This window comes from Tachypleus tridentatus, chromosome 13 (genome assembly GCF_004210375.1).
Source record: "Tachypleus tridentatus isolate NWPU-2018 chromosome 13, ASM421037v1, whole genome shotgun sequence".
In the NCBI taxonomy this organism is placed as follows: domain Eukaryota; kingdom Metazoa; phylum Arthropoda; class Merostomata; order Xiphosura; family Limulidae; genus Tachypleus; species Tachypleus tridentatus.
Genome location: NC_134837.1, coordinates 107,072,785 through 107,092,834, shown reverse-complemented (window position 1 = coordinate 107,092,834; position 20,050 = coordinate 107,072,785). Strand labels below are relative to the sequence as shown.

Below are 20,050 nucleotides of genomic sequence, written 5' to 3'. Positions count from 1 at the left end.
ACAACTAGTCAAGCCTTATTATATTTTTAACACATTAGGCTAAACAAATAAACAATAAAGATAGATTCAACACGCTACTTATTTATTAGTAAAACTTAGTAAGTCAAATTAAAGCTGATGAGTTCAGTTATTCAGAAGCTACTAAGATAAGATATTACAACGCTGCAACGGTAAGGACGTTGACAAGGTTTGAAACATGACAGTGTTAATTTTGAGGACTAGTCAATAAATATTCACGAATTTATCATACAGTATTACTGCATCAATATCAAATGGTGTGGAATTCACGAAAAATGGTATCAGAAAAGTAGAGAAGAAATAGCCCTAAAGTCTGATAGTGTTAATATTCCAAAATTAAATGTCAAATAGTAAAGGATCTAGACAGTGTTAATATTAATATTAATAAAGTAAATAACAAATAGTTTTCAGTCCAAGCAGCATTAGGCCCGGCATGGTCAAGCGTGTTAAGGTGTTCGACTCCTAATACGAGGGTCGCAGGTTCGAATCCCGTTCGCAGCAAAAATGCTCGCCCTTTCAGCCGTGTGGGCGTTATAATGTGACGGTCAATCCCACTATTCGTTGGTAAAAGAGTAGCCCAAGAGTTGGCGGTGAGTGGTGATGACTAGCTGCCTTCCCTCTAGGGACGCCTAGCGCAGATAGCCCACGAGTAGCTTTGCGCGAAATTCAAAACAAACAAACCAAGCAGCATAAATGCAAAAACAGCAGACACCAAATAGTCTGGAAGTCTTACATTGATTTTTTTAGAACCAGTTAAGAACAGATTTTTTTATAGTCAAGAAATACGAGAGTATTAATATTAAAATAATCCAAAAATCTGGTACAACTAACATTTGAGAATAGAATAGGTAATAGACATGAAATTTGATTGTATTAATGTGAGATAAGTAAATAAAAATAGTCTTAAAAAGCCAATGTTATTAATGTTTGAGGACTGGAAAACAAATAACCCTGAAACTTTTCAATAATAATTCTTGAAAACTGGAAAAAAAACTTTCCGAAACGTGGTAGTATCAGTATTTAGTAATTATACAAGTAGCCCTAAAAAACTGTATTATTTATGTTAGAACATTGGATAATACATATATTTTAAAACCTGGTGTATTAATATGAGAAACTAGAGAACACATAGCTTGAAACCTGGCAATGTTAAGGAGATGTGAAACTAGAAAACACATAGCTTGAAATCCGATAACGTTAACGTGATTCAAAGTAAAAAACACTGAAATCTAACACAATAATTTTAGAAAACCTAAAAATTAATAGTTCTAAAATTTGGTGGTGTTTAGGATATAGGTGTTAGAGAATAAATGAAAGTAATGTCTTGAGAACTTGCGATTATCACTTTTAGACAGATTATAAAACATATCTTGTCTCGTTCCATGTGAAGGCTTCGACTAAAAGTGAAATTGTCGAGTAAACACTCTTCAGACATTTTGACACGTTTCTGTTTCACATGTTCCCGCAAAACTATACAAGGACTATGTGCACTTCAATTCTTAGTAGCAAACTGATAGGCTAAAGGAAATAACTTATCAACTGTATCCACCGCCATTTTGTTTTGGCTACTACAATCGAATTTGACTGCTACTCTTGTAACGCTTCCTTATCTTAAATTGCGATTTTGGGGCAAAGTAATGCGAACCGTGGACCTATAAATTACAGTTAGGCACCCTAACCACTAAGCCACGCTATTCCTAAGTTAACAAGTTACCACGATTAACATACGAGAAGTTCAGGATAAAGAAAAAAAATCTCCATTTTAAACAATTTTTATACTCTGCTTCCACATTATGGAAAACACTTTAACTCAGCTCATGTCTTCTATCTAATATTTCTTATTGTTCTATTAAGTTCATTCAAGAATCTATTTACGAAATTATATTTATTAGTAATCTCATCTTCTTCTACCTCAGTTTTCTTTTACTCACAAGCTCGTCAAATAAACACTCCTCAATAAAAACCTCATGTTCCGCCATCTTGGTTTTCATATTGTACTCACGGTCTCGTCCAAGAGTCCCTTCATACAACCATTCCTATAATTAAACCTCATCAACAAACTTGTATTCTTAAGCCTCGGTTTCCATATTCTTCTCTGAGCATCATCAACTGAGTGTGTATCAAAAATAATATTTATTTTAAAATAGATCTCTTCAAGGAAATTATATAAGTTATACTTGAAGATTTGTAAAATATTCTACACTAATAGTCAAAATAATTGATAAATAGTTTTAATTATGAATCATACGCAAACTACAAAATGCTTCTATGAATACTCTACTTAGGTCGTTGGTTGAGTATTCTCGCTGCAAGTGATCCTTTCGGCCGTAAACCCAGTTATATGTCTCTGAATCAAAGTATATGTTATTTACATCAAATCTCCGAATAAATTGGTTATGTATTCTTCATGCCCTAAAAGTTTGGAAACAACGGTATGGTGGCTAATTATCTGGTTATATGGATAAAACATAATGTTTTTAACTCTACTTTTAATGGTTTTATTGTACTTGTAAGTTTTGTAGAAAGATGACTTTAAGAAAACATCTAAAATATCCTTTTATCCCGTGATAACAGTATTTGTATTTAAAGTCCTATATATAAACAAGCAAATTAAAACATTTCTAGTGCTATCCAGCTATTTGCTTGTCTTTATTTTTCTATATGTATATTACGCCATTAATATCCAAGATACAGCGAATACAAACATATGTCAATATTTATGTACAGGTGGTAAATATCTTAATTACCTGGCTATGAGTAGAATTCTAATAACTGTGAGCGCCACCTGTGAAGAACTTAATACATGAATGAACAAAGGTTTAGTTATATTGGTCACTATAAAAACAAACAACAAAAATCAATGAAACTTCGTGACTGCTAGACGCTTACCTACAAATGTTCCACTAGTACTTCTGTTCAAATGGCATTTAAGTAAATCCTGCGGAAGCAGAACACGAGTTATACACTAGCGATCTTGTAATACAGCTCATAGAGACGAAAGACGAAAAGAATAACTCGTCTTCTGAAAATATCAGAATATGTTATCTCATTCCAAATTTGATTGAGATAAATCACAAAAAACATTTTTTTTTTAAATAAAGATGTTCACACTATTTTCAACTTATGTATGGTTTGAAGCAGTAGCTGGGAATGGTAGACAAAGTAAACCGGTATGGTGGCGTCACCAGTATTGATCCCAAGATGAATGTTTTCTGTGTCTACGCGTACCTTAATAACAAATATATGAAGCCATTAGGACCTTATTGTTAATTAAGGTACGTGTCTAAAGTAATTCATGATGCTTGAACATGTGGAAAAACACAATAAAATGAAATATTTAAGTATTGTGTTTGTGTTTTTCTTATAGCAAAGCCACATCGGGCTATCTGCTCAGCCCACCGAGGGGAATCGAACCCCTGATTTTAGCGTTGTAAATCCGGAGACATACCGCTGCACTAGCGGGGGGCATATTTAAGTAAAAACGATACTAAATAAAAAAATCTGTTTCTTAACCCTTTTGTGTGTTTACCAATGACATTTTGGACAGTTTTATTTGTTTGTTTTTTTAACTTCGTGCAATGCTACTCGAGGACTATCTGCATTAGCTGTCCCTAATTTAGTGGTGTAAGACTAGAGGGCAGGCAACTAGTCATCACTACCAACCGCCAACACTTGGGCTACTATTTTACCAAAGAATAATGGGATTGACCGTAATTATATAACGCTCCCACGGCTAATAGAGCGAGCATGTTTAGTGTGATGGTAATTCGAACCCGCGACCATCAGATTACGAGCTGAGTCCTTATCCACCTGGCCATGCCGGACCTTCAGTTGGATGTTAGGCTATTAATTAGCATAGGTATAAAGGCGTTTCTTTATAGTGGTTTAATTTTGGTTTTAGATGTTGTGTAAGTAGGGCTTCTTTAATTTTGCGATTGTCTATATTTGTATTCCTACTTAATATCTGGGTGTTTTCTATAGTTATGTTGTGTTTATTTGATTTGCAGTGTTCAAAACGTGTGAAGGTGTTCTTTTGTGTTCTTTGAATCTAGTTTCCATTTTTCTGCTTGTTTCTCCAATACAGAAATCGTGGCAGTTGTTGCATTGTATTTTATAAATTAAGTTTGTGTAGTGTTTGTCAGTGTAGTTTTACATAGTACGGACTTTAATTTTTTACCTAGTTTTGAATAAATTTGGTGTTTACTGGAATGTTGTATTTTGTTATACGTTTTTCCTAATGTTGGTTATTTTTGCTGATGTTGGGAGCATATGGTATACAGCAGTATAAGGTGTGGTAGTTTGTTGTATCTTGAGATTTATTGTTTGTTTCTTGTTGGTAAAGATGTGTACGTATAATGTTTTCCACGATTTGTTAAGGAAATTTATTGATGTTGATGAAGTGTTGTTTTATTTTGTTGATTTCATTGTTAATTTTATCTGATGAGCATAGTTTTGTGGCTGTGTTTATTTGGTTTCTTAACATGTTGAGTTTTTGTTTTGTTTTATTTGCTGAGTCCCAGAGAATGTATAGTCCAGTATGGGTAGTTCTTCTGTGAATTTTTTTGTTTTGAATTGTGTATCAGTTCTAGTGAACTTGAGGTTAAGAGACGCTATTTGGTTAGTTGTTTTCCTGTTCACAGGTGAACTTAATATTGGGGTATATCGAGTTAACGTGGTTGAAAAAACTAAGTGTGTGTTCTGTAGATGTGAATCCAGCAACTGTGTCACCAACATACCTGTACCAGTATAGTGGTGGGTGTAAGGCTGAACTGATCGCTTGAGATTTAATTTGTGTCTCCAGTTTTAACATGAAACCAATCAAACAAAACTCTACTATATATGACAAAAGCTAACACAATCCCAGAAAACCTTTGTTCTTACCTGCGAAAGACCGACTCACCCACACAACAACTGTACGGCACTCCCAAACCTCACAAACCCGATTGTCCACTACTACCTTTGATGTCCACTTATAAATCATTTAACTACAACCTCGGTAAATATACAGCGTGGGCATTTATTAAATATGTAACATCAATCGGCTCTTTTTTTCAAAGATTCTTTCAATTTTAAATATATTCTTAATCAACTAAACCATAAAGCCTTAATGGCCAGTTTTAATGTAATTTCCCTCTTCACAGAAATCCCAACCACTAAAACCTACAAGATAGCATTAGAACTTTATATCCAAGACCCCAACCCATTGATACACATCCCCAGCAACCCTTATAGAATTCACTACAACCAAAACTAGCTTTATGTTCAATAACCAAAACTATCTACAAATAAATTGCCTACGTATGGAGAATCCCGTATCACCAGTTGTAGCTAACGTGTTTATGACACAGATCAACAGCAAACAAACAACAATAAATCCCAAGATACAATAATCTACAAAACCTTACGTTGCTGCATACCAAATGTTCCTGACATCAGCGAAAAAATAACCAACATTTGGAAAAACTTATAACAAAACACAACATTCCAGTAAACACCAAATTTATTCAAAAACTAGGTAAAAAATTAAAGTCCATACTATGTAAAAACTACACTGACAAACACAACATCAACATAATTTATAAAATACAGTGCAACAACTGCCACGACGTCCATATTGCAGAAATAAGCAGAAAAATAGATTCAAAGAACACAAAAACACCTTCACACGTTTTGAACTTTGCAAATTAAGTAAACGCAAAATATCCATAGAAAATACCCAGATACTAAGTAGGGAAACAAATATAAACAAACGCAAAATCGAAGAAGCCCACTTTCACTATATCTTCTATTCTCTGTTTAAAACAATAAATTATAACTTCGCACAAGTCAAGCAAAGAACTAGACGCTATAATAAAAAAATGCTCTTTGACACCCAACGAAAAAATAAATTCTAGTACTTTTGACTTATTATTTATTGGGAATACGTTGTTGTTTAAAAGTTTTAGAGTACAAACAGTAAATAAACAGCTGGTTAGTTGCGTATTTTCAATCAATTTATTCACATTTGGATAAAAAGTGATACGTTTAGACAAAGGATTTATTTTAAAAAATTATATTGAAGTTTTTATATATATTCCGGAATTAACTCTATGTTTATTACTATTATTTCATTAAAATAACTCATAAATAAATAAATGGTAGGTTTCAATAACTTAAAACGCTCAATTTAGAAGGTTTCAGTTTACCTCCCCCCCTCCCAATGGCACAGCGGTATGTCTGCAGTCTCACATTGATATAAAGTGGATTTAGATACCCGTGGTGGGCAGAGCACAATGATCCCGTTGTGTAGCCTTGTGCTTCGGCTCGACATGGCCAAGTGAGTTAAGACGTTCGACTCGTAATCTGAGATTCGCAGGTTCGAATCCCCGTCGCACCAAATGTGCTCGTCCTTTCAGCCATGGGGGTGTTATAATACTACGGTCAATCCCACTATTCGTTGAGAAACGAGTAGTCCACGAGTTGACGGTGGGTGGTGATGACTAGCTGCCTTCTCTCTAGTCTTACACTGCTAAATTATGGATGTTTATCGCAGATAGTCCTTGTGTAGCTTTTTGCGAAATTATAAACAACAACAAAATAAACAAACAAGCTCTGTGCTTCATTGCAAACAAACAAATAAAAGTTTCAATTTTTACTCTATAATGTTTTTTCTTGTAGAATACCTTTAGGGTTTAACAAAGAGAGCCATCTGTTAAGTTTTCACATAACTTAGAATTAATTAATTAATTAATGATGTTTTTCTTTACTAGATTACTCCATCGTGTGGCGTTTTACGTTTCGCGTTAGTCATTTTTCTCATGTATGTAAATATATGTCAGGCTTAAGCAAGCTTTTCAAATTTTTCACTTAACTGAAACTTCAATAATTAAATATCTATAAGCCAAGGTACTTCCTTTGACGAAACTGGCTATTTTAAAGGTAAGTGAAAGGTTTCACGTGAAGTGGCGCCCGTAAAAACGCCATATATTTTGAACAAGTTCAGACGCCGTCTCGTCTCCATCAGGTTACCATAAATTCAATTAGCGCTAGCCTCTGTTAACTTACTACCATTAGTAGATCAATAATAGTACTTGTTTCTTATTACCAAAACAAAATATATACAAGTATTTATTGTCAAGGACAATGCTTATCACTAACCAGATCAGTACCAGTACTTATGAGAATGCAAGATCAATACTGGTACTTTCTGTTAATATTAGTATTTATAAATAATGTCAATACATACAAACGATACCGGAAGAAAACTAGTATTTATTCCCATAACAAAATAATACCAGTACTTTCTGCCAATACTGAATTAATGGCAGTATTTGTTAGCAGTAATAGTACTTATTATCATTGCCAATGCAAGCTTTTTTACTACTAACGCCATATTAAAATCCAGTACTTGCTACCATTGCCAATTAGCCCAAATACCAAATCAATAGTAGTTTGAATTATCTATGGACGTAAGCCCTGTAGCCTAAATATCATGATCGAGAAGACACCACACTTCAACTACTATAATGTTTTCTTTTGTTTTATCGATCCACCATCTATTAGTTTTACTCAAAAGGCCATAAAAGAGTGAGACGTTCATCATATTAAGCTTTAAGTAAATAAATTTTGAAAGTTTTAAATTCATTTCTAACGAAACCTTTCATTGTTTAAAAGTATGTAGAAATTACAGATAAAAATGGTTCTTATACATAAGAAAGAATAACAAGTAAGTATTTCCCAGAATGCATAAGGCAAATCGAGTTAATATATAAGCTGGATTATCTTTAAGCGAACAAACAGTTCTTACCGTTCATCAGTGTTTTGTCAAAATGTCTTTACACTTGAATGATTCACTGCTCACGCTATGTTCTGAAAGGATGCAAAGATTGGATGCGATTCATTTTTAGAAAGCACTTGAATGAAAAACGCAATTGTTGTGCAGTTTATCAGGATCCTGATTTTTACCAGTTGTGGAATTGTTTTCGTTTTTCAGATACTGAAACAGTAAGGTAATTAATTATACATACTAAATGTACAGAAGAATGACCACGACCTATAGTAACTATGCTACGAGTGTCAAGACTTTACAACAATTCGTTCCACAACTAATGCTCTGTAATTGTTCTATCTGTTGGCTATTGTTTCACAGTTCACATTACATAATAAAATGCTTTTGTGCAATACATTTAGGTCAGTTTTGTCTGAGTCTTCCTGATATGCTTTCTGCAGATGAGGACTTCTGAAGTCCTGTTTCAACAATCCAAAGAGGTAGGATTTAAGGGGATCCATCAATGAACGATATAGTATGAACTCCTGTTTGTAATTACTTCTGGCGGAAAACACTAGTATGTTAATTTGGCCATGTGGCTTGATGCTTTGCTATGATGAACCCATACTTTATTGGAATCCAGTACGCGAAAAAATGTCATACTCTCGCGATATAGTGGCTTCAACACTTTAGGCTGATAGCATGAAGGGTTTATCTTCACATTTTATTCAGCTTATCATAATACTTACAATATTCAATCCTTTCCCATATAATTTTTCATGAAAACTTCTATACCATTTTAAAAATATGGGATCAACAACAAGATAATAATACATTGTCCAGACGACATACTGTTGTTTGTTATATGCTAGACACCACTTATACAACTTCCTGTATTTGTTCTATCGTTCTTTATGCGTTTTGAAAAAAAACATGTGAACGGGACATGTGAGTCGCATTTCAGTACCTAAGTTCGTATGAATTATTTTTACAATTTACAATTCCAAGCAGGGTTATTAATGATATTTCAATGGATAGTTATGTCCTTTGGCTGCTTTCGATAACAAACCGTCTAACTTTATTTAGTGCTTCCAGTGTGCGTGCGACAGGTAGTCGGTTGTGGAGTACTCCTGGAACACGCCATTATCGAAACGGTTATATATATATGTAGAGTTTTCCTTCAAAAATCTAAAAGTAAACGCCTTGTATGATTTTGTAATAGACGCACAGGAGAACTTTGTATTAGAAACTCTTGAAACGTAAATATCACGTAAAGGGTGAACTTTAGGTGTGATCTGCACTTAAAAAATTCCACCCTTTAATTAAACTGTTATGTCAAAATAATAAAAGATGTTAAGCTCTGTATACTCAAGCTAAGGCGACAGCAATTGAATGTCTATACAAATTGTTACCAATGGCCACGAACAAAAATTATATCAATTTCAATATAATGCAATAGCATCAGAAACGTAGGAACAATTCTTAAACTGTATATTTAAATATACAGAAAATAGTAATTATTCGTGCATTTTATAATAATAAGTACAAACCACGTGAGTTTTATAAGAAATATCGTTTCTCTTTTGACATGTAGGGATGCGGCAAAACGTTTTGCTTCCCTGAGTAGCATCTCCTCAATTAGTATGGACGATTTGTCAGAGATTTTAGACCTAAACCATTTTTTCTCTCAATTTGAGATTAAACAAGAAACAAATTATAAGTCGAAATATTTTTATGTGTGAACTTTTCCCTTTTTTTACATATGTAAAAACCTTTTCTTTTCACTACCCACTGAAAAATGAAGAAAAATAGAATAAGACGTTGCATTATAATCACCCCTTGAGTGGTTGTATACATTCTCGCATGAATGTTTTCATGACTTTAGAAAATAACGAAATTCGTTTTATTAGTAACAACGAATTATGTTGTTTTTGTGAGTAAGAGAATTTTTCAGATAGCTTGTTTAAAGTGTGCTTCTACATCGATAAAGATGCACAGCAGAAACTGGAAAACTTCAAATATACTATAAAAAAAGACTAATCGTTCAGAATACTCCTAAGATAATTATATATTTAAGATTATTTCCACGACATAGAAATTGCCTTGCAGCGAGTATTGTAACGTACGCTATGTTTTGAGTGAATAGTCGATAGAAAACGTACAACTGTAACTGTCTTCATACTGAAGGAAACAGAATAAACGTTAAATCTAGTTTATTTTAATGTGCTCAGGTTTTCAGTCGATTCTTTCCTTTATTGACCGTCAATAAAAGTCAGTACACGCAAATGATACTTCATACATTATAAAAGATACAGAAAATGTGAGTTAAAAACCTAAACTGTTTTAAGTTTATTAATGGATTTGAGAGACAGGTCTACTTAAAATTACACAGAGTATTCGGATCAACAAATTCATCAGGTCAAGCATCAGAAATGGCTTGTGAAACAAATGAATCCATGTTTTTGTATTCATTATTATTTCGATCTGTCTGTTCAACAATCCAGTTTACTGAATGGACAAGAATAGTGGTGTTCAACTCAATATGCATTACTCCCAGACTTCACGAAACTCAGTGGTACACCTGAAGGCTTATAACCATATAATATGGGTTCGATCCCCGCGGCCGACAGAGTGCAAATATCTTTTCATTTAGTTTTACGATGAAAACAAATAGTACAAGCCTGGAAAATTTTATCTAAAGTTGTATGGGATCTCGTTACACATTTTTTTTTTATTTCTGAGACATTACCTTCTAATTATTTATTACTATAACATATACCCGTTATTTATTTACGTGTTTAGAAGTTTTAAAAAATATTGCTCATAAACACCTAAATAGACATATCATGCAGTTATGGAAACACCGCCAGAAGAAGAACCATTATAAATGGTTTCTAAACTGCCATTATAATTTGTTACTACTCTAATGTGTAGGATTTCGATTAAATCTTTTTTTTGAAACATTTATTAATAATACAGTAAGTGCTTATGCTAATATCTTTCCAATAGAAAACTCTTGCATCAAACTTGAGAACAAATCTAATAATAATGATAAATTATGTATGACAGTACTATTAATGAGGGTATTTTTGGCTTCGATTTTATTTCTTTTCATACACTCTTAATTCGGGTGAGTTATGATGACACAGGGAAAGACGTACTAGGAATGATTTTAAAATATTTAGCACAGAACGAAAACGTGTCTTACCATTATTCTCGTGCATTACGTTTTGACATCCATTGATCTAAAAGTACTGAAATTTAAACTTATATTGACTTCTTTCATTTTCTCGTAAAAACTGTAATTGACCTAATTATTAACAAAGTTATTTTATCAAAAGTAGAGTTATTCCAAGTAATTTCAAGTGGTGTAGTAAGGTATATTTAGGTATGGAAAACTTAATATAATCCTTCAAAATTATTTAATTGGCATCGAAAAATGTTAATATCCATATGCACAATATATATAACTTATTGTAACACTTTAACACTTTATTTTCCGGAATCATAACATTAAAACCAAACTAATCATACTATTAAACACTTAGAGTACCCATCAACTAGTTATCATAACCATCTTAACAATAAAATCAATTACTACTTTTTTTAGAAACAAAAATTGTGTTTAAATTTAAATTTTGTAACTTATTTATTATTAGGTTTCAAACAACACGAGAAAACTTAGTATTTATTTCTTACGCCAATTTTTCTTCTTTTTTTTTGTTGAGCTCTCTTCAATTGGATGAGATATTCCAAAAACAATGTGAATATCCCCCCTCACGCAGGTGTAACACTTTAATACATACAAAGTAGCTTCATAAATCACTGTTTATGTTTAACTCACTGTATTATTACAACAACGTAAAACTTCTTAGTGAGATAATTTTCGCTAGCTCTTTTTTGATTAGGAATGACATTTTATCTACAATCTCACAAAAATAATAACAAAACAGCGTGAATAAAACAAATGCAGTAACGTTTTCTACCATAATTGAGCTTGCATAATCGGTAGAATACACGTCAAAATAAATGACGCCACATTTTAATACATAGTTCATATAAGATTGTTACACGTTTTTATTCAGTGTGTGTGTGTATGTTTCCTTATAGCAAAGCCATATTGGGATATCTGCTGAGTACACCGAGGAGAATCGAACCCCTGATTTTAGCGTTGTAAATTCGAAGACTTACTGGGGGGCGAAGCTGTTGAAATCGAAAAACAACAAACACAGAAATATTGTGTTAAACAAGGAAACTATTCTAGGTCAAGAAATAAACTTGTGGACAGATGTCTTGTAACTTCAAGAAGTTTAAATCTAGATGGAAATAATTACGTGGGTATATGAGTCCCAACCACGTTTTCACCGTTACTCCAAAAGATAGTGTCATAGAGCACTGAAACATACGTAGAGTCTTTGTAAGGCAAGCTATTCTTTTTAATACCCACTTTTGTGCAGCGATATTAACGTTACATTCCTTTTAATCGTGAAGAAAGAAATGCATAATTTATTTGAAAAAAATAAATTTTTTATTAAGCATAATTATTTAAGAAGTCGTTATAAATTATAATAAGAAACATCTCCTAATGAAAATTATGTTGTTAAATGTAAATATTTAATTATCTCTTTTGGTAAGCTAATTAAAGTGATGGTTGTTTTCCTCATTTCAGACCTTTAACATTTGCTCTATGAGATGAAGAAGATTTGTGTAAAAAGAGCATTTTTCTTCATTTTTAAAGTATACAAACAGCTTAAAGTAAAACTGCTGCTTCTTGGATAATTACTTATTCTTTTCTAGTTCGCTAAATGCTTGAACGTGTTTTAGTAGGCTTCCTTCCTCATTAGTGGTATTCGACTGCTTTGTTCGTAAGATGGATTTGTTTTATTTTCTGCGTATTTGATTATTTGTATACCTCCCCTTTGTTTAGTGGTAAGTTTGAGGATTTCTGACACTACAAATAGGGTTTCGATATCCAAGAGGCTAAAGCTCATAAGCCTGTTTATTAGCTTTGCGCTTAACAAAAAACAAATAATTGTTTGAATCAATTTGTTTATTTTTTTTTCTTTTTATGTCATCGAATGTTCGTATGCATTTAACTAATGATATGTTTGTCTCTTCTATCTCAAGAAGTATGTATACGGGAGAGGAAACGTTTAACAAGGCCTTGATTAGATTGATATGTGGGGAAGTTATTTAATAGGGCCAACAATATTGATTAGAATGTAACTGATCGACAGGACTTCTAGTAGATAGATCGTTGTGTATATTGTATTGGAAAGGATTCCGAACAGATACGTAACTGTGTATGCGTGGTATAAATGTTCGAGACAAATTCTCAAATGAGGCTGTATGTAGATTGGTTTGTGTCTACGTTCAATATGGAATTTTAAAAAGATCAGTATTTACATGCAGGAGAAACGGATGCAACCGCTTGATGTCGCTTCAAATAAACCCAAATTGTTGACTTATTAATAATAGTTTCCTTTAAAGTTTGAAAACAGAGTTGTGAACCTATGTTTGAGTTATGCTGAAAACAAACTGACTTTATAAAACACATTTTGTTCCTTGATTTCGTGAAAATTATCCAGTTAACTGTTTTACAATTCTCATATTTATCATCCTTATAAAGTTGACAAACTCTCATCAGAATACCGACATTTTGTTTGCTTCGTGTTGAGAAACTTTCGACAGAATATCAAAATTTCAGTCTGTTTCGTGTTGCGAAACTCTTGCTATATTACAGACAAACATTTCAGTTTATTTCACGTAGGGAACTTCATGTTTTATAGCTTCACAGAAGTTGGATTTTTATGAGTAAAGACAACCATATCCAGTGTGTTCTTAAGTTTTCAGAGATGACGCTAAACAGACAGATTCTCAGTGACCAAATGTACCCATTACACACTTTCTCGCCTATACCTTGTTTTTATGATAGGTGGTTTAGAATAAGTTATGCATCGTCTGAACTTGTTCAAGGCACCGTAGTTATATAAATGTTTATGTGAAATTAAGTAAAAAGAATATATTCATACTATACAAGACAGGCAACGTGGTTAAATAGTCACTGTTTCAGTCTATGAGGTAGACCAACAGTTTAGATATAATAGTAACGTAGTATAAACGTACATCTAACGTCGGTAGAAGTTCGTAATTTAAAATTTGTATATCCTAGAGTCCCCAGCTGGTACAGCGGTAAGTCTACGGATTTACAAGCCTAAAATCAAGTGTTCGATTCTCGTCGGTGGACTCAGCAGATGAACCGATGTGGCTTTGCTATAAGAAAACACGTATCTTAGTATTAGAGTTTCGTGGCTATAATAATTTAATATTAGGATATAATTTTAAAATAACAGATACAAAGGCCTAAGATCTCACAAAGGCTACAATGACGCTAAATCGGATTTAGAAATATTATAAGATGTACTTTTTAATGCTGAGTTTAAAATAACGTGTATATCAGACCTACGAGTTTCTTATGGACATCGTCAGGATGCTAACGTCACAGTCTAAATATTGCATAGTGTACGTTTTCATTCCCAGTTCAAGACGACCTGCATAAAGTTATACTTCAAACTACAGATGGTAAATATGCGAAATATAGAAAGATATTGTTTAAAATGACTGTTATTTGCTATTGTGTCATTCTTTTATATAGTCACTGTTATGACTATACGGGACTATAGTTTTCATTACAACCAAATGATAAAATATGACAACCTTCTGGCCATTTTGAATGTGATAAACCTGTTATTTAATTACCCTGTTAATTATCATTAACAACGAAACACTGTTATTATTATAACTGTTAACTACTGTTAGAAGCAGTAAAGTGGTCTCACAACTTGTTTAATTTCATCTGAGTCATTATCAACATTATAGAATTTATGGTTTGGTTTTAGAAGGGTTTTAAGTCTGGACTAAATTTAAAGATTTCTCGGATTGCGTTTCCCCGGCATATGTTGTGTGGACAACGTTTCGTTTTTTTTCTCGACTTAAACAGACCAAAACTCCCTATTCTCGAGAAAGATATATTCATTAAAAATAAAACAATTTAAAAACCGATAGATTTTGTGGTATTGTGGTTCTTAACGATGTTGCTGTAGGTGAGTTTTTGGCTAGCTTTTAATTTGTTCTACAAAGAGTTATCTTTTAACTATAGATAGTTAATATATATAATAAAGAAGGTATATAATATCATTTAAGATTTAACTAACTAGCAGGTATTTTGACCTCTGATAGATGTCATAAAATTCTTAAAACTATTTCTAAGGTACTGTATTTTTAAATATCCAAGTCATTGGTGCTGTCATGATGGCATTCTGATTAATAATATTACTCTAATATAACTGTGTGTGTGAATAACCTGAGTTCTTAGAGTTGACTAAATTACATGTGGGTTTACGATATAACCATTGTTGAAATGACGATTTGTTCTTTTTAGAAACGTTTAAATTTGTGTGTAAAACCTACAGACTAGTCTATATATCATACCTAATATATAAAAGTCTCTATGTTTTCACCAGGGCTATAGTAAGTTGACTTTGTGACTTGTGAAGGCTGCTATCAGGCTTAGGACAAAGTCCCAAAGATCCTTTAAAGCTAAAAAAGCTTAGGAATTACATGAGGAAGGTATGGATGTTCAAAATGGCCAAGAGTTCTATATATAAATTCCAAACTAGAGAATAAATATGTTAAACGATACTTGATGCCCATCTTTACACTAAGCGATGGATTAATTTTAATTAATTAAGTCCAGGTATTTATACTATTGTTTTCTGTATGTGTTGTTCATGATGGACTTCTGCATTTATAGCATTTTCTAGTTAAACTCTTTTGTATATTGAAATAACATTTGTTGTTATTACAATTGAAAAACTCGTACTGTGTTCATCTATATATGATCTACACCTTAATATGTAAGGAAGTCAGATGACAACTTACTAACCACATATTTTTAAAGACAGGGTATTTTCTAAAGGGGTCCTACTGCCAAAAGTTCTCCAAGACTGTTTATATTAACACATGGACTTACAGCTGTAGCGCTGCTAATTTTCCAACTCATTGGAAGAGTTTTAAACTATTTTAGAACGTTGGATGTATGTTTTTCGCAGTCGATAGAGCATGCGCAAGTTTAAATTAAGAGGGAGCAAAACAAATTTGATGACGTAATACATGTTAGAAGGCTAATTTTAGAAACATTATAACAATAATAATTAGACTATTATACCCGCTTGTGTTCTTGAAATAATTTTTTTTACCAATAAATTTAGAACACAGTGTAATATTTCCATTATTTAAGTTCTAATGTTGTAATTATTACACTATCGTTAGTACAGTGTTATGGTCTTCGATGTATCATAATGATGAAGATATAATGATTACAATAACGTGGTCTTGGAACTACCGAAGCACAGACACCATAACTACTACAGTGTCGGCAGTATCCATTTTAGTGGTATCATAGATTTGGACGTATCATAATGTAGAGGCTACAGCAAGTACAATAACATAGGTTTGGGCAAATTGTAAATATACTGTGCTTTGCTCCTTGTAAATATAATTACTCTGTAGAGATTAAAAAGGTTAACCAAAATATAATGATATCTGTGATTTTCAGTGATAAACAATTTGTTTAAAATCTCAGATAATTGAACTTGTGTCTGTTAAGTATAGTTTGTAATTAAATATACACATGTTATTCTGTGCTTGAGTCTCGCTTGGATATATAATTTTTGAATATTCATCTGTAAATACGTTTAAACATTAGAACATATAACGTTTCCATCAATAGTACACGATTCTTTCTCCTCTAGTATAATATATTAATTTGTTTTTCTAATAAAGTTTCTTATTAGCGAACATTTTAAAAATAAATCTACTCATAATAATACATTTCTTTTTTCCTTGATTTTTAATTATAAACAACCAGTCTGCTTTTAAAACTTCGTTTAGAACTGATAAAAATAGACATAAAAGAACCTAAACATTTTTCACCTACGTTTTGAAATTCAAGCTTTTCAAAAGTGCACTAAGCAATAGATACACTATTAACTACTACTACTGAATTAAAAGAAAACTGGAGAAAGAAATGTTACATAATTCCTTACGTTTATATAACTTATTATTTCACCATTGTATCTACTTATCTAGGAAAGAAACGGTTCATCATCAACATTTACCACGGTTTTAACCGTTATAAAGATTTCCTATATATTAAAGCATCATGGGAAATTACTCAACCTTTTCTGTGAAAGAAATCGACAAATGTTGCATGAATTATCTTCCCACAAAATACAGTACATGTTTTCTATAAACCAACTACCTCGAGTGAATGAGTTCTGAGCCTAATTGATTGGTAAACACCTAGAGGGTTTAGTAACAGGATTACGTAGCAGTCTAGAGTGTTGGTTTAATAATCTTTCATTACAAAGTAAAACTTACGAGTTCAAATTTTGATGCTTTGTTTTCACTACGATCAAAGGTTATAGTCCAACTCATATCCAGTGGTCAAGTATCGTGTTTTGTTCTTTCTTTACGTGTTTACATGTACTGTAGAACGTTCCCCTTCTAATCAAGAGCAGTTTTCTTAATTTAGTGATCAGAGACCATGGCATTCTAAGGTGGAATTCTTCTCGTAAGTGGACAATGGTGCACGCCTCTACCTTCTTCCATGTAGTCTTCTATTCTAGAGAAGAATTCCACCTTCAAAAGCTAGAATATTTTGTCACTAAATTAAGAACACGATTCTCGACCAGACAATGAGTGCATTACCATCACAACTTTAATCGTGAATACGTAAAGAAACAAGGAAATTTGAACTTATGGATCGAATTGAATATCTTAACGAAGGTAAGCTGAAATTTGTATTTGAAGCATTTTATGAGAATAATTACTCGTTCGATCTCACAGCAAACGAAAAAAAGAATGTTTATGGTTGTAGGAACTCGCTGTTATATTTACGACATGAATATGTTTGTACTTTATACGAGTCTTCTAGCAGGCGATTAAAAGTTAAAGAAAAATTCGACCACGTCCGCTACATGGACGTTAACTGTTTTGCACCACCTGCTGTATTCAGTTACAATGATAGTATTAGTTAAATTAGAACCAAAAAGATAAGTTAACTGGCGAAACCATCGTTTGCGAACGTATTTCTCCCTGTGTTTTAAAGAATCACGAATAAAAGTCTGAATACTCACCCAAGTGTAGTCATGGTGACAATTGTGTACCAAAAAGCTGATGGGATGCTGGTAAAGTTTGTATTCGTGACGTTCTTTTCAGCATAAAACATAACAGTTGCAAATATGACAATAGCCATAGCAAGAGAGAACACGAGAAAGCCGAGTTCAGAGGCGCAGCTTTTCAAAGTGTACCCAAGGATCCGTAGCCCCTGCGAATGTCTGGAAAACTTGAAGATTCGGAACACCCGAAATACCCTTAGGGTAACGAAGGCTCCAGAGAGGTCTTCGTTATTGGTCATCCCGAGACTAATGTAGTAGGGCAAGATAGCGACCACGTCAATAACGGACATAACACTTCTCATGAAATAACACCTGTTCGGAGCTGCATACAAACGTAACAGATACTCTGCAGTGAAGATCATAACACAAGCTGTATCCAGACAGAAAAACGCTGTTTTGTAAATATCTCCACAAGAGGTGCTTTCACTGGTCTCTGGATCCGTAGTACAAGGTATGGTTTCTATAACATTAGCCATAACCGATACAGCAATGAAAAACCCGGTTACGTAGTAAAACACTAGAGCCGCCGTGCTGGTGTGAGGGTTCTCGAACGCCCTCCACATTTTCTCACGAATTGTATAATTGGTTGTGTCATTAGCTTCATTAGCTTCGGACAGTTTGTCGTCCATGGTTCGCTCGGCATTTTCCCGTTTTTTGTCCCGATAGTCCTCGTAACAACAGTCTCCAATGACGTCCGGGATGATGCCGAAAAAGGCCAACTCCTCGTCGTATGCCATGAGACACTCATGTTTAGGGAAATGAAGTTTACCTGTACGATAATAATTCAAGATATGTCGGAACAGGAACGGATCGCGATCGAAAAAGTATTCCTGTTTTTCTTCATCGAAAAAAAATTCTCTTTCGTTTGAGCCGAGCAGCGTTTCAGAATATTTCTCCACTGTGTTCCGCCACGTTTGGAAACGTCTTCCACTGACATTAATAGTAAACTTTTCATCTTCTTTTCTGCTTTTATCTTTCGTTACTGGCGGAGCTGGCAGAGGGTTATTAGCAATAGGCACCCAGCCGATGGCAGCCGCACGGGCGAAGGGAAGCCACGCGGCGACAGAAGCCATTTTTCCCGCGTCTCACCTCGGACGACGTCCGCCGTTAATGATTTCTTAACTGCCGAAACTCCTTGGCGGCACAATTACACATAACACAAAAATCACGCACGCGCGCCACGAGGAAACGTATTACTATACTTAGTGTCGATGAAGTTTTAGGTAGTCACTGGGAGATCCATAGTGGTTGGTTATTAAACAAACAGCAAAAAACAAAAGTTATGATTCAAAATAATTTAAAAGAGAGTTATCACACCGTGTTTGTTTTCCCGCCTTTTAACGTGGAAATTGTAATGTACGATGAACAACAGCAAGCACTCACGTTAATAAACCCCCTGATCGTCTGCTGTCTAGTGTTTACATTATATTCAATACAGTGCTGTTTACAGCCTCGTTCTGAGCGTCGTACGAAAGTAAAGATCTAATGAATACATTCAATATATAATTATTAAGCCCCTGAAGATTAGACACTGGTAACGTGGAGTGGTTCATATATATATATATATTATTGTCAAATGTTAACAAAAAAAATCTTAGCCCTAAATACTCATTAATCACCTTTCAAACCTGGTGCAACAGAGAACATAAGTTTGTAACCGGACACTGTGAACTTAATGTTTAAACACGATGCTAAAGCACGTTGGAGGTGGCCTTATGCCTCATCCAGTCCTGGCGGTCACCATAGTGACGATGACGTTAAGGCCAACAGCTTTCATAGGTAAGGCTACGCACGCGCCCTCTTTCGATTTTATCAAGATTTTTATCTTAACCTTTTCCATGTTTTGAGAGTATTAATTAGGTACAGCGTTAACAGCTACGAATTAGGAGACTGGAATATAATACTAACTTGAAGATTACAGTTTATCTGTTACTGATTTCATCTTTCAGAGGTACGTGAAAATGGACATGTGGTTATTTTCTTAACAAAGCGTGCACTTGATTCAGACTAAACTGTGCTAACTTAACCTAGAAATGTGCCTTGG

The 20,050-nt window shown here is 33.6% G+C and overlaps 1 protein-coding gene across 3 annotated transcripts in view; it reads right to left on the bottom strand.

The window, feature by feature from the left end:
• LOC143240600 (potassium voltage-gated channel protein Shal-like) overlaps positions 1-19,723 on the bottom strand; it is a 116,134-nt gene extending 96,411 nt beyond the window's left edge. For 2 of the 3 annotated variants that reach the window (XM_076483310.1, XM_076483309.1), the window contains exon 1: positions 17,965-19,723. In XM_076483310.1, coding sequence (XP_076339425.1) covers positions 17,965-19,079 — 1,115 coding nt within the window. In that variant the 5' untranslated portion in view covers positions 19,080-19,723. The remainder of the gene's footprint in view (positions 1-17,964) is intronic. The other variant, XM_076483311.1, reaches the window with a different exon arrangement.
• Positions 19,724-20,050: the final 327 nt, after the last annotated feature.